The 26122-nt window shown below is 32.9% G+C and overlaps 1 protein-coding gene and 2 long non-coding RNA genes across 5 annotated transcripts; 1 reads left to right on the forward strand and 2 right to left on the reverse strand.

Annotated features, from left to right (window-relative positions):
• Positions 1–15455: 15455 nt before the first annotated feature.
• LOC145801453 (uncharacterized) lies at positions 15456–17992 on the forward strand. Its single transcript, XR_014342997.1, has 3 exons — positions 15456–15747; positions 17405–17556; positions 17642–17992. It is a non-coding gene; the product is annotated as an uncharacterized LOC145801453 (long non-coding RNA).
• Positions 17993–18442: 450 nt separating this feature from the next.
• LOC114312549 (uncharacterized) lies at positions 18443–19670 on the reverse strand. 3 transcript variants are annotated; one of them, XR_014342996.1, is made up of 2 exons: positions 19401–19670; positions 18443–18601 (listed from the first exon to the last, which is right to left on the reverse strand). It is a non-coding gene; the product is annotated as an uncharacterized LOC114312549 (long non-coding RNA). The 3 variants fall into 3 exon arrangements; XR_014342995.1 differs by having other exon boundaries at positions 18443–18634; XR_003646876.2 differs by lacking the exon at positions 18443–18601 and adding an exon at positions 18707–19265.
• A 1982-nt stretch (positions 19671–21652) lies between these two features.
• On the reverse strand, positions 21653–24383 carry LOC145800912 (protein FAR1-RELATED SEQUENCE 5-like). Its single transcript, XM_082890664.1, has 3 exons — positions 22053–24383; positions 21835–21966; positions 21653–21727 (listed from the first exon to the last, which is right to left on the reverse strand). Exons 1-3 carry the CDS (start codon positions 24381–24383, stop codon positions 21653–21655), a joined length of 2538 nt encoding a protein of 845 aa, XP_082746790.1.
• Between the last annotated feature and the right edge of the window lie 1739 nt (positions 24384–26122).

A 26122-nucleotide genomic window follows, 5' to 3' on the forward strand; every position in this document is an offset into this window, starting at 1 on the left:
CATCCTCGCATACTTTACATGTTTGGCATGTTACGTTGTATTGGTTGCATGCTTACATTGCATTACATTTGCATGTTTGCATGTTGTTTAGCTAGTTACATTGCATGTTTGGCCATTGCATGCTTGCATGATAGATTGCATTGCACTTGACATGTTTTGCATCTTAGCCCTAGGTTACATAACTTGAGCCATGTTTGTATACATGCATTGCATTGCTTGGTTTGTGGTGTCAAACCAAGCACGAAGGATGAGGTGTGTTCGTACTCAAAGTGACGAAACACGTCTCAACCCGTGGGTCGCCAATGCTCTTGACCTCAATATGATAGGGTGTTGGCATTCATTCGTTTGTTCCATGCATTTACATTAAGAGGCAAACTTGGTCTCTTAGGCCATCACGCATCAAAATGCATAATTGATGGCCCGAGGGTCGAGGGTCATGCTCCCTTGAGTCCATTGCGTGATAGGGAGTGTGGTCATGCTCACATTTGCTTGCGAATTCTATGCCATACACTGCTTGTCCTTTGTTGCTGTCAACTGCAGGATTCTGCAGGAAGAAATAGCCGGCTGGCTACTTGGAGTGCCGACCGACCAAATACAATTAGCCGATGGCTCAACCGATGGTCGATGACCATTCCCTTCGGCCGGTGGTGTTCCCACTTGGTCGGTGATGCTCCCCAGTGTTCAGAGAAGCATCATTGGGACTGGCGCAAATTTTCAGAGGAACAAGGCAGTGTAAACAGAGGCAACAGTGGCATGGTACGGGTTTCCGGGCGAGACGAGTCAAACATGCATCATTCGCGCATTCCGAGGCAGGGCTGCGGCCATCTTCCTTCTATATTTAATTCATTAATTAATTAGAAGTTCTGTAATAATTAATTTAGCAGTATTCATTTGGTTGTGTAATATTCTTTTGGTCCCTCCGGGCGAGGGCGAATTTGTAATAAGTGTGGGTGACTGTGTGTATGTCTTTTAACCCCCACTTCTTTCTCCCTTTTATTTACCTGCTTTCAATGGGTACTCGGTCATATTTAAATTAGCATACCTTATGCTTTGCATGCGTGCGTCCATACATTTGTCTTGCATGCACCAGGCTCGGCGCATTAAACTAACTGTATTGTATTTCAATTCCAAGTTGAATACGTGTTAATTGTAGTATCATCATATGCCATCTTAAAAATAGCCGAGCCTATTGTAATTGTATCTTGCCTGTGTTGCATTAGCCATCTTAACATGAACTAGGATCATGCGTTTGATTAATTAACTAGTTTCTGTTTTGGCTTGGAGTACTAGGTAAGCATTTACGCTTTAGCATCCTTGCATGAGTGTGAGTGTTGCCATGATAGCATGCTTACCATGAGGCTATGTGCTTACGTGTTATAACTGCCTGAATGCCTGTGGGTAAAGGTTGAGTTACTTAAATTGGAACAATGCATTGAATGCATTGAATGCGAGTTTTAAGCCCACTTGAGAGTGGTAAAACCATATTTTTTAAGTCCACTTGAGGGTGAAAAAATTCATGTCTTAGCCTACTTGCGGGTAGCACCATCAAACCATTTTCAAACAAACAAACATGAAATGCTTTGTTCCAATTTAGGCGACTTAGTCTATACTTGTTTGCTGTGCGCATCACGTAGTAAATCTAGGCTAATAACCGGAATAAGAACGCATAATGTTTTCAAAACAAGATATCATGGTTAGTAGATGCCGATCTTTGATCGGGCGAGCGAGGGTGCTCATAGCTGACCTTCCCCAATCGTACCCAAGTTCCTGAGCCGAGGCAACTTTGGTGATGACGGACACGTGGCCTTAGGCAAACGAGTCAGGGTTTCCTAAATTTTTCCAAAATAAAACATTTAGGTGGCGACTTTGTATCTGGCAAAGCAGTCCATGTTTGACACTTCTTTCTCAAAAAACCTATTTTTTTTCAAATTTTTTTTTTGCCAGACTTGGACTCTTCGGTGATTTATCAATCTCACATTGCACATCGTGAGATCAGATTAAGAACCGACACAAAGGGAGTCCGAACTGTAGCATGAGGCCCACGGGCGCGTCTACAGATATTAATATACTTTGATTCTCCTGAAGTTTTGTTATTATTGGAGAACCGAACAACAACATCATTATTATAGTAAATCTATAAAGGCCTCGAAATTAAATCGACAAGTTGTAATCCAGAAATGAAATTCTTTAGCCATAATGCATGACATGTGGCTTCATAATATGCTATGAACTCTGCCTTCATAGTGGAAGAGGCTGTCAGAGACTGCTTATGACTCTTCCATGAAATGGGTCCATTAGCAAGTATAAAAATGTACCCAGAAGTGGTTTTTTGAGTGTTTTTACATCCAGCATAATCAGCATCTAATAACCAATTACTTCAAGGCTGTCTGCTCTTTGATAAGTGAGCATGTAATCCTTAATGCCTTGTAAATATCGCAACACTTTCTTAACTGCTTTCCAATGATCAAGTCTGGGATTGCTTTGGTATCGACCAAGTATACCAACTACAAATGCTATGTCAGGTCGTATACAAACTTGAGCATACATAATGCTCCTAACTGCAGAGGCATAAGGAATTTCTTTTATTTGTTCCCTTTCTAAATTATTTTTGGGACACTGAAATTCAGTAAATTTATCACCTTTAACTATAGGGGCAACACTACTTGAACAGTTCTGCATGTTGAATCTTTTAAGAACCTTTTCGATATAAGCTCTTTGGGACAATCCTAAAATACCGCGAGACTTATCTCGATGAATTTCTATTACAATGACAAAAGAGGCTTCGCCAATATTTTTCATTTCAAAATTCCTCGAAAGGAATTACTTTGTCTCATGTATCATTCCAAACTTATTGCTAACAAGAAATATATCATCAATATACAAAACTATAATGCAAATATTTCTCTCACTGATTTGAAGGTAGACACATTGATCAACCACATTATCCTTAAAATCATATTTGGTGAGAACTTCACGACATTTAAGATACCATTGTCGAGATGTCTGCTTTAGACCATATATGGACTTCGTAAGCCTACAAACCATATTTTCCTTGCTTTCATCCTGAAAGCCTTCAGGTTGGTCTATGTAGACCACTTCATGCAAGTTACCATTCAAAAAACCTGTTTCAACGTCCATTTGATGTAACTCTAAATCATAATAAACTACTAAGGCCATGACTATTTTCAAGGAATCCTTATTAGAAATAGGAGAATAAGTTTCCTTATAGTCCATCCCTTCTCTTTGAGTGTATCTTTTAGCAACTAATCTGGCCTTGTATCTTTTGACATTGCCCTTAGGATCACACTTGGTTTTCAAAATCCATTTGCATCCAACAGTTTTGGCTCCCTTAGGCAATTCTACAAGATCCCAAACATTGTTGTCTTTTATAGATTTTAACTCATCTTTCATGGCATTTAACCATTGAATTGCATTTCCATTTTTCATGGCTTGGGTATAAGAAACAGGATCGTTCTTCAAGCCTATATCACACTCATTTTGATAAACCTGATAGTCATCTGATATGTCTTGTTTCTTTTCTCTTTGTGATCTGCGTAAAGATTGTTCTACAACTGGGACAACTTTTTTTTCAATGTGAGAAATCTCTTGAGTACCAACATTATCCATAATAGGTTTAGGCACTTCATTTTCTTGGATAATCGTGAAAGGCGTAAAAACACGATTTTCCTCCAAAAAAAATATTTTTGAGATTCATATTCCTACTAATGTTTTCATCCTCTGAGAACACAGCATTTCTAATTTCAACAATTCTTGTGCTATGAGTGGGACAATAGAATCTAAAACCCTTTGATCTCTCAGGATATCCAATGAAATAACAACTTATAGTTCTAGGGTCTAATTTCTTTATTTGTGGATTAAAATTTTTTGCTTCAGCCGGACAACCCCATACATGTAAATAATTCAAATTAGGTTTTCTACCAACCCATAACTCATAAGGAGTTACAGGCGCAGCCTTACTAGGAACCCTATTAAGAACATGTACAACAGTTTTTAAAGCTTCACCTCACAAGTAATCTGGCAAAGAAGAGTTACTTATCATGCTTCTCATCATGTCCAAAAGAGTACAGTTTCGTTGCTCAGCTACACACCATTTTGCTCAGGTGTACCGGGCATTGTGTAGTTAGAAATAATACCATTCTCAGCTAAAAATAAAGCAAAAACATTTGGATTTTGACTCGACTCAGTGAATGTACCATAATATTTACCGTCTCTATAAGATCTTATACTTTTAATCCGTCTATCATAAAACTTATTGCTATATTTATTATACTAATCATCTCGGTTGTTCAAACATACATAGTGTTGAACCTCCGTTGGGCTTATCAACAATGTTTCAACTCATAAGGTGTGCAACAAAACATTATAAGTGCATAAGACATTATCTTAATTACCACTTGTTCAATAATTTTCAATTTTTATTTTAATATCAATAGAATAAAAGATTGGCCAAAAATAAAAATAAAATTGGACAAGTGTAAATCAAGGATATGCACTTGTTACACAAAACATCATCATAAAATGAAATTCACACTTATACGTTTCATGCATCAGAATTGAGAACCATGGCTCTGATACCAATTAATAGAAAACGTTGCGGAACATAAACTAAAAATCATTAAGGATTCAATTCTATACATGAAAACTATATGAATTTCTACTATATAAATAAGTATATACATACTTTGATCCATGATAGTATGAAAATCTCTTTTGAGAAAAAGAAATCTTGAATAAAAGACTTTCAAGTTCTTTATTTGTCTAAGATTTTCAAACCACTTCTCTCTCTCTCTAGGCGATGAGAGCCTTCTTGTGGTGACAACTTGAGTTTTTTGTGATGGAGAGTATGGTTTGGGACCTTACACTAGTTATATTAGTATTTTTCCATCAAAGAATCCATTTATTCAATGAACTTCATTAAATAGATTAATGTATCTTTTACATTCATGATACATAATGCATCTTCTATATTAATGAACTCATTAGATAGATTAATGTATCTTCTACATTCATAATAGATACATAATGCATCTCTAAGATTCATTCATAATGAATCTATCACATTCAATGTATTGACACTATTTCCATTAGTCTTTTATACATTATGTATATATAGGTATATTTATCAATGATTAGTCACCATTTAATTGACGTACATATATCTTACTTAATTTGATGAATTAAGTATAATCATATATAAGCCACATTAAATCATGTTTAAGAAAAATTCTTACAATTTGCACTAGTCTTACTTTCATCCATTAATAAATCAGTTCAATTTCTCTTTCTAAATCAGATTCAATCTTAACGTAGAGCACACTTGATCCTGCATCTCTTCTCGTATTATCGAGTAATAAAAGCCTCTTACATAACTTTCATACTTCAATTACTATTTTTTTATTTTTTTTGGTGCAAAAATCCTCTTTATGATTTCTGAGAAATGACAACAAAAGAATAGAAGAAAAAAAACTCAAAAAGACAAGACTTCATGAAAAGTTTTCAGGAAAACTACTGGGAAGAATCTTGATAATAATCTAGTATGGTAAGGTCATAACACGACAAATTTTCTAGTCCCTTAGGTTTTCATAAATAGCAAAGTAGCCCAAAGTTAATAATTATTCATAGTCAAAATTAAGTTTTTCTTATAAGACTTTGTGAGACCTACAACTTGCTATCAAAACTTAGAAATCAGGGGTATAAATTGGGCCCTGCCCAGTCCATGTTGGGCCTCCTGGGCTCCCGTCAAAATTTGAGCCAGACCGGCCCGATCCATAGATTAGAAAATTAGGCCTAGGCTCAGGGGTATTCAGGCCTTAGGTGGGTCGGGTCTGTAACCCTAGGCTTGGGTTTGAATAGTTTTTTTATATTTATTTTATATTTTTTTTTATCAAAATTTTATTCTTTTTCACTAAAAATGACAATTGGCTTAGGACGGGTTGAGCCTCTAATCGGGTTTTGAGTAGGCCTTGATCGGACCGATGGACCGAGCCCACAGGTCAAGTTGAGCTTCAAAATGATGACCCAGACTAAAGCCCAAAGTCATAGGCTGGGCTTGGGTCTGAACCTAACCGGGTCGGGACCACCTCGAGCCCCTGGTGAGCTGTAGGCCACCTAACCACTTTTATATCCCTAGAAATCGAATATAGGAATAAATCTAAACATGAAAACTCAATATTTTGATATAACAAATGTAAGAAATCTTATGCATTTTGATCACGAAAATAGTAAAACTGGAATTACAAGATTGGTAAAGTTGATTTTGTATTATAGTGTTTAATAATTGGCTGATTGTAACTGTTAACACCATAAATTTGCAATTTTTATTATTATTTATTATTTATATAATTGCAGGACACATGGCATCCTCTTATTCATTTGGAAGTTAAAAGAAGTTATAGAGATAATGGAGAATATGAAGGATAAAGTGGGTGAGTGGGAGGACAAAGTGGATGAGTGGAATGACACATGGCAAGACAAGAATGAAGATGGAAGAAATGGGTAGTTACTAAGTAGTTATTGCTGTATTTTTTCTTCTATAAATAGCCATTAATGGCTACATTGTAAGGGGCAGAACATAAATCAAAGACAATTGATTTCAATATTTCTTGTCATTTTCTTTATCTTAGGAGTAGTTTAACATAGATTTATATTTCGAAGCATTTATTTTCAGTATTTCCATTTCGAAGCATTTTATGCACTTTCTTTTCGAAGCATAGGAGTAGAGGTAAGTAATTATTACTTCGATTGTTCACTCAATCGTCTTTCTCTGTTCCCCATTCTTCTTTTAATTTTTCTTTTCTTTACACTTGGCAATCTTGAAGTCCTCTTCGTTGAGGCAAAAGAACCGTCAACACAATCGTTTGATAATTGGCTTGAATTTAATCTGTAAGGATTTTTCAATCCTTACTGACACGCTCGCATTTATGATATTTTCCTTCGTAGGAAAAATAAGCCAACAATAACCTATCACTTGTGCACACAATAAAATACCAAAAACTCAACTTGTGACTCGGATTGCTTGTGAAGAAATTCCTGGAGCTTGTCTCGTGAAACTTAGCACTACTGAAAAAAGTTTAAAAATGGTAGGTCACGCAGGTTGCCTTAGGTCCCAATTCATCTAGAGTTTCTCAATCAACTAACTCAACTTTTTTTTTTTTTTTTGAGAAAGATGCAGCTACTCTTTATATAAAAAATTACCAGTCTAGCCCTTCAAATCAAAACAGTGTGTTGACAGATTAGTTGATCTTATCACTGTAACTTGACTGTAGATCACTCTCGTCCAAAACGTCCATAGGGTAGGCAGTGGCTTGCCTCCAGTCTGACACGCTGGGTTTATTTTTGTATTTTTTTTTTATAATTTAAATTGTTTATATTTTAACGTTTGTTAGGTACATTATCTTTGTAAAAAATCATATCGCTCGAATAACGAATATTATGTATTCAAATTATTTTTTTATGAACCGTTAATTTTCTGACCGATATTTTTTTTAGACAAAAATTATGTGAATACATAGTATTCGTTATCCAATTGATGTGTTTTTTTACAGGTATAATGTATTCAATAGATTCTAAAATATGAATGATTTGAATTATTAAAAATGAACCTAAAAGTAAGCCCAATAAGCCGAACTAAACTAAACTATCCCAGATTTAAACTGGAGACTGTCGAGGCCCCATAGGATAAATAGGTATGCCTTAATGTATGATAACTATTAATAGTTGAATATTAATGAGACTTTCATATTCACTACAATAATTTTGATAGGCGTTACACGATATTATTGTTTGAAAAATGTTATGGATTCTAAATAAATTATCAAATTTTTTATTAAACTTCTTATATAGGTGTGGGACCCACACAAATCACATGTGTGTGGATTCCAGACCCATGTGAGAAGTTTGGTGAAAAATTTGATAATTTATTTGGAATTCCTAACATAACTCTTATTGTTTTATGAGTTAATTATTTAAAAGTCTTATTTTACAAATATTATGATAGTTCAGGTCATATTTAAGATTTTTTAAATCAACAAGTCATTAAAGTAAAGCTGAGAATATTAGCAGTTTTTCCTAATTTTTAAAATTAAGAATATTATCTTATTTATATAGTAATATCCCAGATAATTGTTTCACTAATTGATTTAAAAAAAAAAACAGAATATGAGATTAAACGATTTTGCCCTTCTATTTATTAATTTGATTCAACTATCTAATCAAACTGAGAATATTAACAATTTTTTTAGTTTTAAAATAGAGAACATTATCAAATTTTTTATAATTTTTTTTTTCAGTTTTGCACATCAATGTTCTATTATCATGCTTCTTTATAAACACAAAATTTTCAATTTTGCACAAAAAATAATCCAGTTTTTCCAATTTTTTTCAAAAAAAAAAAAAACATTCAGCGTGTTTGGTTTCAGTTTTCTAAATTCAATTTTTTAAAAATTGAGTATTTTGTTTTTCGTGTTTTTTGTTTTTTGTTTTCATTGAATATTTTTAAAATTTTAAACAATTTTTTTATTTTTTACTTTTTTATATGCACCTTACTTAGATGTATCTAAATAGTAAAATATTTCTGAAAAAATATTTTAAATACACAAAAATATGAAAAACGCATTGAATTTTTACATTTTTTTTTGTATTTTTGGTATTTAGTGAATTTTTTAATTTTTTTTACAAATATTATTTTTTAAGTATATTTATGTTAGGTGTGTCTAAAAATTAAAAAACTTACTTAAAATATTAAAAAAATTCAGTGAAAATAGAAAAATATGGAAAACAAAAAAGTAGAATTTTCTAAAAAGTAAACCTAAAAACTGAAACCAAACAGAGTTATTTTTTTTCTTTTTTATTTTATTTTTACACATAATTTTTTTTTTAATTTTTTCAATTTGAATGTTGATGTTTTAAAGTTTTGAAAATCAAAATAAATGTTAAATTATCATATTCCTTTCTAGATAATCATAAATAATGAATAATTATTTTTTAACGGACAATTCTAACTATTAAAAATTTAATGAGACTTGAAAGTCTAAAAAATTTTAATTAAAACTTAATGGAATATAAATTTATAAATTATGACTTGTGTATGAATATCCCTAATTAATATATCAATTAACACATTAATTAATTTATTACATATATACTCGTCCAAGTGAATAGGATTGGGGGTTACGCATGACGAGATATCGGAACACTTTGTGCCCACCACATGCGTTTTGGTTGGTTCCCAAATAAAACAGTTATTTTTTTGAGCATTGACAGAGATCCCCTTTAATCATCACCCCCACCACCCCACACACACGTGGTAGGTGGTGATTGGAGGAGAAGGAAAAGAAAAAAAATAGAAAAAAAAAAATTGACCAATGGGAGAGAAAGGGAGTCAAAGGGGGTGGAAGGGAAAAGGAGTTTCAAACATTTTTATATTTTTTTAGTGAAAATTACATTTCCGTGGTTGAGTGAATAAATATTTATAGTGGTATAAGTTTTTTTTATTATTTTTTTGTATGTGGTGTAAATTTTTTTTTGTGTGTCAAAGTTATACTACAAAAGATTTTATTTATAGTGCAATTACTTTGTTATTATTCTACTAATTTGCTATTTTTCTTATTTTTTATGCCTATAAAAATCAATTACAAAGTCAATATAATTTTTTTTTGTCTTAAATAAATAATTCAAATAGTGTTATTTCAGTCCGTGAGGCTCATTACGGATTAACTTTAATTATTCAAATTATTTATTTTTTAATTCTTTAAAAAAATTAGATCGATTCAATAACCATAATCTTGATCCCCCACCTCTCAAAAAAAAAAAAAAAAGAAATTTGGGGGTCAATAGATAGGAGAATAATTACAATCATGCAAAATATTTATATATTACCCACAATAACTAGAAAGTCTAACAATCAAAACTCTTTACATAATCGAACAGACTACTAGTTATGGGTGCAACTCGGTCGGGTTCGGTCAGGTTAGGAGTTTGCCCAAGCCCAGCCAGAATTGTGTTTGACAGCGCCCAAACCCGCCCAAGCTCGACCGTCAACCCGAGTATGGTTGCCTAAGCTCGAACCAAGCTTTATAATTTGAACTCGGGTTAGCCTAAACTGCCTGAATTACACAAGTCCATTAGTCATAAACTTTCAAATCTGGTGCATAAATGCTAGACATGCTAGAAATACTAGACCAGCCACAAACAAACACTGGTACATATAAAACTTCAACAAATTTAAAAGTTTCTTCAATTGCAATGTTTTCTTTTTAGATTTCTAATGGTCTAAATAAAAGATGTTAATCCAAGGGTGAAAGACTAGCCAAAAATAAAAAAATAAAAAAATGACAGCTATTTAATTTAATTTATACATATATTATATAATTTATAAAATATATTAAATGCAATTCGGGTTCGGATTGCTCGAGTTAGCCATTAATTCTGCCCAGGCCCAGCCCGAATTACAATTCGAGCATAAAAAATTTGCCCAGGCCTGCCCAGATTACAAGATATCGTTGCCCAAGCCCTAAAAAAACTCGGGCTGGGTGCGAGTTGCTCAGGTTGAGCCCGCTCGAGTTGCACCCCTACTACTAGTTCACAATAACTATAAAAGGTTGTTTTGATAAAGGTCTTATAAGTTGGGTTTTTCACTTATTACGAAAAAAAAGATATAAAAAATAGAGAAATGATATAACTTAAATAAGTCAATAAACTGACGTATAAGCTTATTTCCAAAATGGCCCAAAGTCTAACAACCAATAATTGTAACCACATTAATTTATGAAATTTATTTACAAAAAAAAAAAAAAAAATTGGAACGGTAAATATTATTTAAAAATGAATTAATTCCCTAAAAATTATATTTACAAATGTTATGGTACCTCAAGTCCTATTTAAGATTTTTTGAACCAATAAGTTCTATTTAGTAAAATTGAGAATATTATCATTTTTTTTTCAATTTTTAAAATTAATAATATTATCAATTTTGCATAGTAATGTTTTAGATAATTGTTTCACTAACTAATAATAATAAAAAGAATATGAGATTAAACTTTTTTGCCTTTCGACTTATTGATTTGATTCAACTATTCAATAAAATCGAGAACATTAAGGTGGTGTTTGTTTGGAATGATTCAAGTATGGGATAGGACTAATAGTCTAGCATAGGATAGGACTAATAGTCCATCTGAACTAATAATCTATTGTTTAATTCAAAATTTTTGTACCAGACTATGAATTCCATATCTATGGGATTGTTCTATCCCATGGAGGGTGGGTGGGTGGGTGGGTGGGACACAATCCATAAGATAACTCATCCCATGGGATTAGGTAGTAAAATTACATTTTTAACCCTCTACTATTTAATATCTTTTTAAAAATAAAATTTATTTATTAAATTATTTAGACTTTATTAAATTATTTATTTTGATAATCATATGGTCTTAATTATTCTTAGTAAAGTAAAATAAAATTTAAAAATCTCAACTATAAATTAAAATAAATTTATGTAATTTTTATTAATATTCTATTTATTTAAAATTTTTTAAAAGTTCTAGTAAAAAATTAAATAAAATTTATAATTCAGATTTAATATTCCTATTATTTAGTAAATAATTCAAAAGGGAAAAATAGTTTGTTTAACATTTATCTTTTTCCATAATATTCCAAACAAACATATAGTCCAATCTAGACATCTATCTCATGACTAAACAAACATACGATACAAATCCAGTTCAACCAAATAGTCCGAGGACAATCTATATCCTAAGACTAACAGTCCGGTGGATTACATCCCCCTTGTCCAGTCCGTCCAAACAATGTATCCCCGGACTAACAGTTTTTTGCAATTTTAAAATTGAGAACATTATCAATTTTTTCATTTTTAATTTTTTTTCCAGTTTTGTACATTAATATTCCATCATCATACTCCTTTATAAATACAAAATTTTAGTTTTGCAACAAAAAAAAAAAAAATTCAGTTTTTTCAATAAATTAGCTTGCTTGTTTTTTGTTTTCTAAAAAACTTTTCAGAAAATTCTACTTTCTTGTTTTCCTTGTTTTTTTGTTTTTACTTATTTTTTTTCAACATTTTAAGCAATTTTTTTTAATTTTTAGACACACCTAACATAAATACACATAAAAGTATAATTTTTGTGAAAAAAATCTTTTAAAAATTCACTAAATACTAAAAATATAAAAAAAATGTGAGAATTCAATAAATTTTTTGTATTTTTATATATTTATTAATTCTTTAAAATATTTTTTTACAAATTTTTTACTTTTTAGATACATCTAAATAAGGTGCATCTAAAAGAGTAAAAAAAAAATACTTAAAAATTTAAAAATTTAAAAATATTCACTTAAAACAAAAAAAAAATGTGAAAAACAAAAAATTTAATTTTTAAAAAACTTAATTAAAAAAACTCAAATCAAACACACATTCAATCTATCTAGTATTATGTGTGTTTCATTTGAGTTTTTTTTTTTTTTTTTTTTTTGACAAACACACACAATACTACTTGCAGTGAGTGTAAGAATTCAACAAGATTTTATAAGATTTGTGAATAAAGTCCACTTTTCATCGTAGCATTTCCTAGTTGAAAGTAATGTTGTCATCATTCTCAAGTCTCCTGTGTCGACTGGGCTAGGCGATTGGCATCGGGTGACTTTTTTTTTTTGTTATTTTGGAAACATGCCAAGTAGATGATTGGCTACAAATGGTTTAAATTGATAGTAATTTGTCCATCCTCTTTTTTCTACTCGTGAATAAGAAAGGCACGGATATGGATTGAATGTAACAACTTAAAAAAAATTAGAATACCAATAGGGAAAAGACATGATAAATATAAATAAGTTTTACATTTTTATTTGTTGTAGATATAAATTTAAAGTACGAAGATATAAAAAGTATCAATAGATATAAGATTTATGATAGACCTAACATAACCATCAAGTTCAAAATTTAAATTTTAAAGAAATTTATTCTAATAATGGCCCTATTTGGCAAGTGAGTTTTTGTCTTTTTTTATTTTAAACTAAAATATATAAAAATATAAATATGGTAAAATAGTTAATAAGACAAAATATCACATCAAATCTATAATCATTTCACTTTTTTCTTTCATAAACATCGCATCTAACTATAAAAAAATCTAATCATTTTCTGAAACATAAAATTTTTACTAAAATAGTCAAAAACTAAAATAGCTAATTTCTCAAACGAAGCCAAATAAATTTTAAAGAAATTTATTCTAATAATGGCCTTATTTGGCAAGTGAGTTTTTGTCTTTTTTTTTTAAACTAAAATATATAAAAATATAAATATGTTAAAATAGTTAATAAGACAAAATATCACATCAAATCTATAATCATTTCACTTTTTCTCTCATAAACATCACATCTAACTATAAAAAAATCTAATCATTTTCTGAAACATAAAATTTTTACTAAAATAGTCAAAAACTAAAATAACTAATTTATCAAACGAAGCCAATATATATCAAATTATTCGACTTAAATATCCACCCCTAGTCTAGACAATGTTTATTCCGATAGACCCATCACTCAAAATTCAAAATCATATGGTCAACTCTGGTCCCACTAAGACGGACGTAGTAATGTAGAAATTTTAAGTGCAAGCCAAGCACCATATGCAGGTTATTGCGATCTAAAATTGGAATTATTGACCTTAGTTTCTACATATGTTTGGAATTTGATTTATGGTCCTAGCTCACTTCCTTTTGACCCCAATTCCACATGTTAAAAGGAACCAAACAAAGTTATGATGGAATCACACATAGGTAGACAATGTTCACTCCGATAGACCCGTCACTCAAAATTCAAAATCATATGGTCAACTCTAATCCCACTAAGGCGTGTCTAGTAATGTAGAAATTTTAAGTGCAAGCCAAGCACCATATGTTGCGACCTAAAATTAGAATTATTGACCTTAGTTTCTACATATGTTTGGAATTTAATTTATGGTCCTAGCTCACTTCCTTTCGACCCTCATTCCACACGTTGAAAGGAACCAAAATTAGGATGGAATCACACAGACCTTTTGGGAAAAGGTTAAAAGCTATTTTTTAGCTTTTAATCTATTTTGTGTCACATTATCTCTCTATTTTTTTACACATTTTTTTTTAAAATAATAAAAAAATTAATTTTTAACCTACTTCCCAAAACAACTCATAATAATGTTTAAACTGATTAATTTTATTGAAAGTATTTTTACGTTATTATAATTTGTAAAATATTACACTAAATGGGACCTAATGAGATAATCAAAAGGGTAATTTGGTCTTACTACACTGAATGAGACCTAATGGGATAATCAAAAATGGTTTGGGTTTTATGGTATAAAAGTCTTAGAAACGGGTTTTATGAAAAAAGCTTCCTCATTTATTAGATAATTATTATTATGGAAAATGCTATAAATCCCAAATAATTTACCTATAGCATCACTCTACTATTATTAACCTAGAAGTATTTACATAATTATAAAATATTATTTAGTCAAGGCTTAAACTTCCTATTGATTTTTCTCATATTTTTAAAATTTGTCTCTACAAATAATGTTTTGGTGATTGAGGGGGTCTCAATCACTTCTCTTTGCAACAAACTTACAAGTAAGATTGATAAACTTAAACAATAAGTTGACACTAACATTTTTATTAATAAATTTATTTATTTTTAACTTTTAAAGTTGATTTATTTTTTTGACTTTATCATTTTAATTTCCTCCAATTTTGCCTCTCTCCATCTCTACTTGGGTTAAGTCCTTTTGTGTAAATATTGCAAGTTCGCAATACTTGACAACTAAGCTCTAATTCTTTAATTTGAACAACAAGCACAGCAAAAAAGTAAAACTTCAATTGCATTCATTTCAAATGTGTAGTAATTAGAAAAATTAAGATAGTTTTTGAAACAGTTAGATGAGAGTGGGGGATATTTTGAAAGTTAAAAATACGAATAGTTATGTGAAAGCAATTTTGATAAAATAAAAATTGTGACAGTATTCATGTCAACATTGGATTACACACATACATCATGAGTCATAGGTGTTGCAGTGATGGCATTGATGCAAACAGAGGTGGCCAAAGCCTCTTTGAGGCCTAAAATAAATAAACAAATTAATAAATTAAGTGAGGCCCTTTAAAAAAAAAATTATTTATTTATTTAAAATTCTTTTTGTTTTTACTATTTGAGATGCAAAAATTACAAATTTAAATTTTATATTCAAGAGTTGGCTAAACAGTAAAAATTTAAATAAAATTTAAGATCTTAAATCCAAATCACCATACAAAATATTATAAATTTGTTCAACTTTTAATTTCACGACTCTAAAATCAACCAATGTGCGCACAAATTGTCCTAAATATCCGATCATCAAAAGTAGTTCAATGGAAAGTAATAAAACAGTAACGGTGAGGGTCTGCAAAGTGCGTCCGGATCCTCTAGAGTAACTCTCTAGAGTGATCCTCTAGAGTGGATGATCCGACGGTTCAGAATCGTCCTCACCAAAACGACGTCGTTTTGGTGAGGACAAAAAAAAAAAAAAAAAACTTTTTGCCCGATTTCAAAACAACGAACGAGGGTTCCTGTTGAATGCAAATCTGAAATTAGAGAGAGAGAGAGAGAGAGAGAAGGGCACCGTCGCCGCTGCCGCTCGCCACCGTCGCCGCTGCCGCTCGCCACACCGCTGGGTCACCATACTCAACAGATTGAAAGAAAAAACCACAGGTTCGTTTCATCCTCTAAACTTCAAAAAATTTAGGGCTTTGATTCAAAAAATTAGGGAAAAAATCAAAAAATATGATCTTACGGTTTTGATTTGAGACCTTTTTACATGATTTATTTCAGATCTATGCTTAGAGGAACCGAACTGTAGATGATTGGAATCATCAAAGAAATTTATGAATATATTTATATATATATATATGCATCTGTGTGTAATGGGCCTGAAATGGGCATTTAATCTGTGTGTAATTTAAATTAACGACACAAAGCTGTAGTATTTAAATTCCAAACATGGGCATCTGTATGTAATTTAAAATGACCCTCTATTTGTATAATTTAATCTGTGTGTAATTTAAATATAGTATTTCTCTGGTTGATCATGAAATAGGCATTCTGAGTTTGGAAGACAGGAATGTAAGAGAATGTAAGAGTTTGGAAGACAGTATTTCTCTGGTTACTCAATATTTTTTTTTTAAAAAAATGAAAGGTTTATCAAAATAGGACTTGAAATATGTCTCACAAGCTACACAACAATTACTATTTTGCACAATGTACAGTACTGACCCCAAGTCTTTATATTAGAAGGTAAATTACATTGATCTTCTTTAAGGTTTGGAAAAAAAAAAATATAACAAGTCTAAATTTGTAGACATTGAATTCTCTTTTAATAAAGTCAAATGGATCATATGTAATGCAAATATTGTGAAAATATAAGGATAATAAGATAAAGTATACATTTCAATATAAAAAAGATAATAATATCAATTTTTTCATTCGCATAACTAGTGAATGATCGATGAAAAGAGGTCTAAGTATTATGTAATTTAAAACATTGAAGAACTCCATTCGTTAGATTTTTTCTTACCCATTTAGTTTCTTGTAAACAAAAAATATTAGTTCTCTTTTTAAAGTGTGGGAATCCTTGCTTATTTTTCACCACACCTGAGCAGTGATGTAACTAGTGACTTGGAAGAACTCCGTTGTTGATCTGTGATGCACGATCCACATTAGGACTGAAATAGGGTTTTAGCTTATGTCACATGGGAAAGGTTAGATGTCACTTCAACTGTTCTGGTTGGTTGGGATGTTGCAGAGTTGTGTGATTGTGTTTTGAATATGTCATGTATACTCGAGCTTTTTAATTCATAGTTTACTTGTCATTCAATTCATAGGGTTGCTTTAAAGTTGGTAGTGGGAAGTTCCACCTTAATATAATCTTCTTTGATAATATCTGACATTATTAGTTCTGTGAACTGTCTTGTTGACTTGGGCTTGCGAATTAATAGTTCTCTTTTGATTTCAACTTGGCTTGAATGCACCAGCAACTGAAGTTGGACACTCCTAATCAGTATGTGTTTTTCAACACTATAATTACTTGATTTGTCGGAAGTATATGCTTCACATCAATATCAGTTACACTACATATTTGCTGCAAAACAGTAATGCACATTTTCAACAAGTACTAATATAGTTGGTATTACAATTTCTTGTAAATGCTTATTGCTTTATGTATAAATAATTGAAGAAGCTTTTTATTCTTTTTTCTTTTTTCAATTTTCTTTTCCTTTTCCCCCCCCTACAAACCCAATATCCTAAGTATTTTTCCACACCCAAACATAAAATAAAATTAAAGATGAATCTGTTGGTATTTTTTATGCAGATAAACAAATGACTTCATCTTCTACTAATAATACGAACTTGACATTAAAGCCAAGGTTTTGTAATTGTGGAAGAATAGCTTCCGTGCGTATTGTGCGAACCAATGCAAATGGAAATAAAGGACGTGTCTATTTTGTTTGCCCAAGAAAATATGTAAGTACCTGTTTTATAAATGAATTTGTTAGTTTTACAAATTTCGTTTGTCCTTTATTGATTAACTAATTCTTGTCCATTGTAGTCTACGAACAACCACTGCAATTACTTCAGGTGGTTCGCAGACGACGACGACGACGACAACGACGACATTACCGCATCAGCTTCAACCAATGCTGGACCTCGGTCAACAACAGAAGAAATTAATGATCTGAGGACAACGCTTGGTGAGCATGATAGAAGGCTTGAAAGGATGGAGAAGATGTTCAAGGCAATGACTTATGTCATTGTATTTTGTGTATTTTTGTACTTTATCTTGTAAATGACTCAATGTAAGCTACTTTGTGTATTTTGTGTATTCAAGAACAATGTACTTTTGTATTTTAGGTTTTCGAACATGCTATGAATGTAATGTACTTTTGTTCTTGTTTTGTAATATTTTTTTGGTGCTTTAAAATCTTATGGCTTGCAAAAACAAGTGTATAACAGGTTTGTTTGAGATGAAATCTGTTTGAGATGTATGCTGCCAAATAGAGATCACTCTACTTGGCAGACCTTGTTTTTGACTTTTCAAACAATACATAGATACTTTTCCAAAAACAGGTTGAAATGTATGCTGCCAAATGTATGCTAAAGTTGAAATGTATGCTGCCAAACAAGTGGAAATGTATAACAGGTTGAACGTTTGAGATGAAATCTGTTGAATTATTGGTTTGTGAAATCTATTGAGTGTATAACAGATTTGTTTGAGTTGAACATGTTGAATTGAATAACATGTTCAATGAAACTGTCTCACTGTATTCCAAATTGAACCCCATTTGGCTGGAACAAGAATCAATGAAACTGTCCAAATCTGGAAATTCTACTACAAACCAACACCATGATGGATATAAGTATTGTATTCATGCTATCATTCTATTTACAGGCCAACACCACTCACTGAAAATGACGATACCAACCCAGAGGAGAGGGGGGCTCATTTGTAGATTCACGCTGAGGCTAGGCTAATGATAGGAGGGCTCACTTGTAATTCCTCGCGCATTGCCTAGAAGCCAAACAGATTCAAACCCAGATCCAGCTTCAAAGAAAATGTTTCCAAAAGTGAATTTTGGACAAATAGACATACCTTTAAACTATTGCAACCAAAACATGTCAAAGATCACAAACAATTTTATTACATTTTGCAAGTACACTGGCTTTTTTAATGCTACAATCTAAACAATTCAACATAGTAGTCTATGTTGTTCTGTAATTGTATATGAACACATTCCAAATGCACCCAGGGCAATTTCCACTACTTCAGTTATTATTAGAACTGCATGAAATGATGGAAAATACAAACCTCACTCTTCTATGATAACTACAAACCATAAAACCACTACAAATTTGTAATGAATCACAACTAAGAGAGATTGATACAGTAACCAAGTCAATTTACAAAGGACGAAAGCTATGATATTTCACCTACCACCAAACATAAGTCATATTATTGCTTTAAAAAGATGTAGTATCGTCTGCAAAAGCAACTTTGTCTCCCCTCAATACACAACTTTTTCTGAACAATATTTAACTGGCAGATTCTGTTCCCTTCTATTCAATTACAAAACCAAACTGAGGTACAATCGAGCCACAAACATCAGGACTATCAAATTTTACAATGCATGCTGAAACAATTCTCCAATAACAAGGGCACGCAGTCATGAATGGAACTTACAGATGACAAGAAAAGGGATGCCTCTGCTGAGCTTGTCTCTGCTGAACTTACAGATGAAACTAGATCTAGCAGTGAAACAGTGAACATGTCAATTATTCACAAGATAACAAACCAAGGGTTGTTAAGGTACCTCTGCTGAGCTTGAAGGAACAAAATCAATTTCTGAAGAACCGTTAACATAATTGGAAATTCTATATATTCCAGTTTGTGCAGGTAACCTCCTCAACCTGCTTGCTTTGATACTGCAGGACATTTGCAGACAAATGTCATAAAAATTCTGGAGCTATTAAAACCCACAATTTTTCACCTCATAAATACATAAAAGAGAGCTGGGTGGCAGAATTAATAACTAATCTTTTGTCCTTCCATTCATATTTAAGGTGTCAGCACACTTACTCATCAGTTCGATGGATAACATAAGAAAACTAACAATCGCTTTGTTTTGAATGTTGCGAGCACGATTTGCATACTTCAAAGTGTTTACAGTCTCCTCTGCATTTGTGTCTGCTGGACTTACACAAGCTACATTTGTAAACAGGGAAAAAGAAAAAGGACACTGGGGCATTAGAAAGCAAAAGTATAAGATATCTTAGGTAATTTAAGTTCATTACTAACTAAAACATAAACACAAAATATATGATAAGTGTACCTATCATAACTGTTTTTCTGTTTCCTCCAAGGGAATCCTAGAATATCACATGCCAGATTAGTCACACATATTTTCATTACTTGAATGAAGTAAAGCAGCAATCAAATGAACAATAACTGTGCTCAACAGCCAAAAATGAACTAGAGACTATCTGGGATCAATTTGCAAGGCATGTCTAATGAAAGCATATAAGAAAAACCATATAATCAAATTTAAATTTTCACATTACACCGGAATTTTCTGTGCTTTCATATTTCATATTTATTAAAAACTTTTTTACTTCATAAGGTGTTCACAAGCTAACATAGGGCATGTAATGCATAAAACATGAGGCTTATATTAAATAGTAAACTCAACTACTTAGAAATTCTTATCAGGTGCAGGTTCAACTATATCTCAGACGCACTATATCATATAGCTTTACCCAATTATCAAGTGCCTAACACCAGTACTTCACAAATTTAGAAAAGTTCATGTAACATAGGTCAAACTTTCCAAATGAGAACACATAACATGAGGAGACTCCCTAATAGGAATACACATCTTGGGCTGAGTGCTACAATAGGAGTGGAAACAATAGCTCAACACAATTACATAACTCTATTAATTACATTGACACGTGTGATGTCATGCAATCATATCTGAGCTCTAAAGAAGATTGCTATCAGATTGAATGATAGTGATGCAGCTGGTTACATTAGAATCTAGCAATGTTGAGACTTGTTTATGGAAAACTAGAAATCAAACTAAGCTAATTTTGCAAAAAACTAATAAATACAATACTTTACCATTTCAAATCTGGCATTACGTGCAGAACCATGCCAAGTGTTGGGATTTGAACTTGGGAAAATCCAATGGGAAGTGGTGTTCATGTCATCAACCTACATACCATTTTTAACAGAATTAATACAAGAAGTAAAGAAAATAATTACAAAAAGAAATTTATAACTTGAAATTTAGCAAGGAGAACCTGTGCTCAGGAGGTACATTGTAGCTCAGGAGGTACATTGTAGTCCTCAACACAGTGCTTCAAAAGCAACAGATCATCCTCCTTCCGGAAATGGAGATATGGGATGTGAATAACACACCCATGTGAACCTATGCTGCTGTTGTGCCCTTACACCAGCAGCTGCATCTGTTGTGGCCTTACACCAGCAGCTGCATCTGTTGTGGCCTTACACATTATCTTGTGCCCAAGACAGGTACTTCACAATTTGCATGAGGCAACAGTAAATAGAGTGAAATATTATTCCACCTTTCCTAGAATGCTGCCACCAGGAACTAAGATATATGCATAACTAAAATACTTCACAATTTTCTGTTGAATCCATGCTGTTTGTATGCTTCATATATATGCATAACTAAGATATATGCATAACTAAGAGATATGCTTCAACAGATTACATATGCTGCTGCCCAACACAATACCAGCAACATTATCTTACTAATGCATATATATGAAGCTCATTCGCCTAATTCCTAATCTGTAACACAGTACGACCATCCTTATCGTAGTTATGTATGAAGCTCATTCTCCAAAGTTTCAGCAACATTTGCACAGAAAATTCAACAAAAATGAAGCAAAAACTAATCAAAAGTTCATCAACATTTGAACATAAATTTTAGGAAAAATTTAAGCAACAATTGAAACAAAATTTCAGCAACATTTCAGGTTTTGAATATTACATATCCAACAAAATGCCCTTCACAAAAATTCCGAAAACAAAATAACACTAAGATGTTCGCTTGTGATCGACATCCCCATGCCCACGGCCACAGCCACGACCACGACCACGACCGTATAGTACCTACAAAAAAGAAGATATTAATATTACATCAAAGGAACCATAAATTAAAATGGAACTTTAAATGAATTAATGACAAAATCAATGAGGAAAGGTGAAAACTAAATTACTTCACTACAGGCGGGACTATTTGAAGCTTGCGAGTGATAACTACTTGCATTGTTAAGCAATGCTTGATAGGTTCCATGGACGGAATACATCGATGGCATTGAAAAATGCATATTGTGATGAAGAAAACTTGGCTGCAACAATAGCAAACACATATCAATCTAAAATGATAATAGTCACCTACAAATCCGTACTAACACTTTTTATTAAACTAACTTACATCATAGGCGGGATACATAAATTGAGATGGAGAAGCTCTAACTTGAGGAACACTCGGGGAGAATGGAGGAAGTTGAGGAACACTTGAAAATAAAGGAGCCGACTGAGGAATTAAGGGAGGTGCTTCAGGAGCACTTGCCGGAAATAAGGGAGGACTTTGAGGAGTAATAGACATGGAAGTTTGAGAAGCATTATGTGAACTTGTTTTATTTTTCTTTGCCAACGCAAGCTCCAAACCACCTTTTGTCCGCCTCCGTCCCTTGCTAGTGCACTCTTTTCTCTTGAGTCCTTTTGCTTGGACTACATTTTTATCCGCTACACCATCCACTTCAAAGCTTTCGGGGCATGTGTTGGGGGGGCTTTCTTGTTGAATAGTATCTGAACAAGGCATATTGAATTTTGCGGTTAACATGGTTTCAATGTCTGCAATTAATTCTTCCGCTTTCTCTACCGTCAAATTATATGTTTCCTCACTTTCAGAAGCTCTACACGTTACTGATCTGAATATTGCCATCAATGACCTATAACGTGAAGTTTGATGCAACCTTACATCAACCTGAATATCATGCCCACACCTATCTTTCACATTTTCAGATCTTGCTTTTTTAGTCCATCTCTTCAGAATATATTGTGAAGGAATCTCTTTCAAATTGAGTCTTTCTCTAAGGATCTTCAAACAATGACTACACAAAATGCCCTTCATTTCAAACTTCCTACAATTGCAAGTGACCGAATCATCACACTCCTGCCTCACCTTCCTCACCTTTATACCATCACTATCAAGAACCGTATAAACGGTACTCTCACCATCATTTTCAATTTCTTCAATGTTGACTTCAAGGGACTTGACATACTCATCCTGAAATTCTTCAAAAATTTTATTTGTGTAAACAGCTGCAGCTTGCTCCATAATCTTCACTTTAATATTCACCCTGGGCAACTTTTGGCATAGAGCATATTCAGCTTGTAACTCTTTGTACCTTTTCTCAGACAGAACTCGATCAAAATGCATGAAAAATTGCATTAAGTTATGATCAGACCGAATGAAATCCTTCAAGAAAGCATTAAAGGATTCACTAAGTTGGGTGCTACTCATGCCCGCACCCCATGCATTTCTAACATATGGCCAACCCCATTTTTCCTTGACCCCAAATGTTAACTTCAACCAATGATTATCTGTTACTTCATACTTGTCAAGCATTTCCTCCCATTTTAACATAAACTCTTCCTCATCCTCAATGTCGTACATAAACGTGTATAAAACACTCTTCATCCCCTTATCCTTCATCGCCTTATCCTTGAAAATAGAATTTGCATGCCTTAATGCATTTTGCATCAAATGCCAAGTGCAAAGGCGGTGGGTTGTGTTAGGCATGACAATAGGTATGGCCTTAGCCATTGCAGCATCCTGATCCGTAAAAATTGTTTTTGGAGCCTTACTTGACATTGCCTCCAAGAATCTTCTAAACAGCCATACGAAAGAATCTGCGGTCTCATCATACATCAAAGCTGCACCAAATACCACAGTTTCCCTATGATGGTTTAATCCAACAAAAGACGCAAATGGTCTATGTGCACTATTTAACTTGTAAGTAGTGTCGAAAGTGACAACATCACCAAATTGCCCATAATCCATGATCATCTGAGCATCGGCCCAAAATATGTTCGTAATCTGCTCCTCGTTATCTAATTGGACCGAGTAAAAAAGAGATGGATTCTCCAATGATTTGTCACGAAAATATTGCAAAATGCTACCTGCCTCCCCATATGCTAAACTGTTTTGCCTCTTCGTTCTCAAATAATTTTTTTGGTCAAGTTTTGTAAACCCAAGCGACTCCCTTCCACCAACTTCATTACCCATGAGCTCAAATGCAGCATTAAGACGGATTCCAGATCTTTCGGCTAAATCTATTTCGGTTGCCTGTGATGCAGATATCTTCCTTTGGGATGGTAACATATGCGTACATTCTGCTGGTACGAAGATATGATTATGTTGTTCAACAAAATCACTAACAAAAAATTTCTGAATATTCCTATCCCACTTAATGACAACTCGGGCTTGACAACCAGTCCTCACTTCCTGCCTAGGATTTTTTGTTAATGAATCTCGCTTGTCGACAACCCGAAATCCTTCCTTATTACAAACAAATTGCCTTGAAGTGATTTGCCCGTCTTTGCTCTTGTTTACATAACCCCTTCTAATACTAAAGCCCAACCTTCCTCCATAAGTATTATAGAAATCATATGCTTCTTGTTCTGTATCAAACGTCATGCGAACTCTAGGCTTCCAATCACACTCACCCCCGTCATTCTCATGATTGTTAGGTTCCATTTGAATGTGCCAAGTCACTTAAAAAATTAAGAAGTGCTCCATATTAGCATAAAAACTGTATACAAACTGAATAAGATAATCAACGAATAACAAATGTACCACTTGAATATATATAAAGAAACAAGGAACATTATAGATCAAGAAATGGTTTAGAAAATGCAATTAACAGTGCATGGAAAAAAAATGAGAGAGGGCATGTCTCATGTTATTCATTTTTATTGTTGATTGGATTACAAAGTTCAAAGAGAACAGTCTCTGCAACATACTGAACACACTGAAAGAGAATCAAATTCAAATCTATATATATATATATATCTAAACTATTGTTCCAAATATATAATTAAAAATATGTTACCTAAACTATTTATGTTGCTTCAGTCAATAAACAGTGCTGTATACTCCTGGTGGATTCAATTTTGACTTAAAGTTTAAATTCTACTAGTACATAAGCCACTGCAAACTGTTTGGCCATGCCTCCTTTAAGGATCAATGTATTTCTTTTGTAGTTTTGTTCCTTTTTTTTTTTTTTTTTTTATAACTACTTCACTAATACTTTCAATAAAATTCTGAGTGTGCCTCTTATTAAAATCAGTTTGAGAGTTCAGTTGTGTTTCTTTTGGGCTTCAAAGTTTAAGTTCCATATACTAATGATTCTTTCAGGGTTCAATTATCAAACATGGAATTGATTGTTAAATTTACAGACATGAATTCTAGCCTAAGAGAAACTTCGATTCACACAATCCCTTCTAAAAAAACAATCCTTCTTCAGATACTAAAATTGATGTCTGAATCTGTAAAGAGCATCAATTCGTTCGTGTACAGCTTCATACATGATTCACTACCTATACTACTTAGGCCTAACAGGTGGTTCACCTCCTAACAGATGATTCACTACCTATAATTATATTCCTACAATCCTTGTTCAGACACTAAAATTGATGTCTGACATGAATCTGTGGGTTTGGTCTCTTCTAAAACATGAATCTGTAAATTTAAAAACAATCCTTGTTCATATATGCGATTTAGAAGAGATTCAGAAACTTCGATTTAGAAACTTCGATTCAGACACAAACCCACAGATTCAGAAACTTCGATTTAGAAGAGACAAAAAAAAACAAAATCGAACTATACCTATATGCGTTTCAATCGGTTGGAGCAGAGCAGGGAGCAGGGGCGATGGCACGACTGCACGACGGCGGGGCAACGGGGACGCAGGTATCGGCCTCAAACAAACTCTTCTTCACTCTCTTGTTTCGCTCGCTTCTTCCCGCCGTCTGTCTGTATAGTTCTTCAATATGTGGGGGGAAGTTTGAAATCACCGAATCTGTTTTTTTTTTTTTTTTTGAAAGTCCTCACCAAAATGACGTCGTTTTGGTGAGGCTTAACCACAGCCGTCGGATCATCCACTCTAGAGGATCACTCTAGAGAGTTACCCTAGAGGATCCGCTCGCAAGAAAAAGTGCTATGATTCAAGTTCAAAAGTCCTAGAGAGAGGGTGAAGCATTACCTACTATGTGGTCCCACGTGGAGAAAGAGAGAAAAAGAGGACAGGTGTGGTGGGCTTTAAAAGGGCCAGCCCAGTGACTTTTTAAACCATTCCTTTCCGGGCCTTTTGGCTAAGTTTTCATGTCTTTAACATCTCATATGTGGGCCTTAAAATTTCGAGAAGCCCAATTAAGAATTGGTTCGAATGTTTTAAAGGTCCAAATGGGGGTTTTTGGTTAAGATTTGCTCTCAAT

This window comes from Camellia sinensis, chromosome 10 (assembly GCF_055761805.1).
Source record: "Camellia sinensis isolate YWXY chromosome 10, ASM5576180v1, whole genome shotgun sequence".
Taxonomy (NCBI): domain Eukaryota; kingdom Viridiplantae; phylum Streptophyta; class Magnoliopsida; order Ericales; family Theaceae; genus Camellia; species Camellia sinensis.

What these genes read in the sequence shown, in the direction of transcription:
- LOC145800912 (XM_082890664.1), bottom strand. Translation starts at nt 24,383, where the DNA reads ATGGAACCTAACAATCATGAGAATGACGGGGGTGAGTGTGATTGGAAG. An exon ending in TTATGTATCCCGCCTATGAT is followed by an intron (nt 21,967 to 22,052) that starts GTAAGTTAGTTT and finishes CTATTGTTGCAG; the next exon opens with CCAAGTTTTCTTCATCACAA. An exon ending in ATAGTCCCGCCTGTAGTGAA is followed by an intron (nt 21,728 to 21,834) that starts GTAATTTAGTTT and finishes TCTTTTTTGTAG; the next exon opens with GTACTATACGGTCGTGGTCG.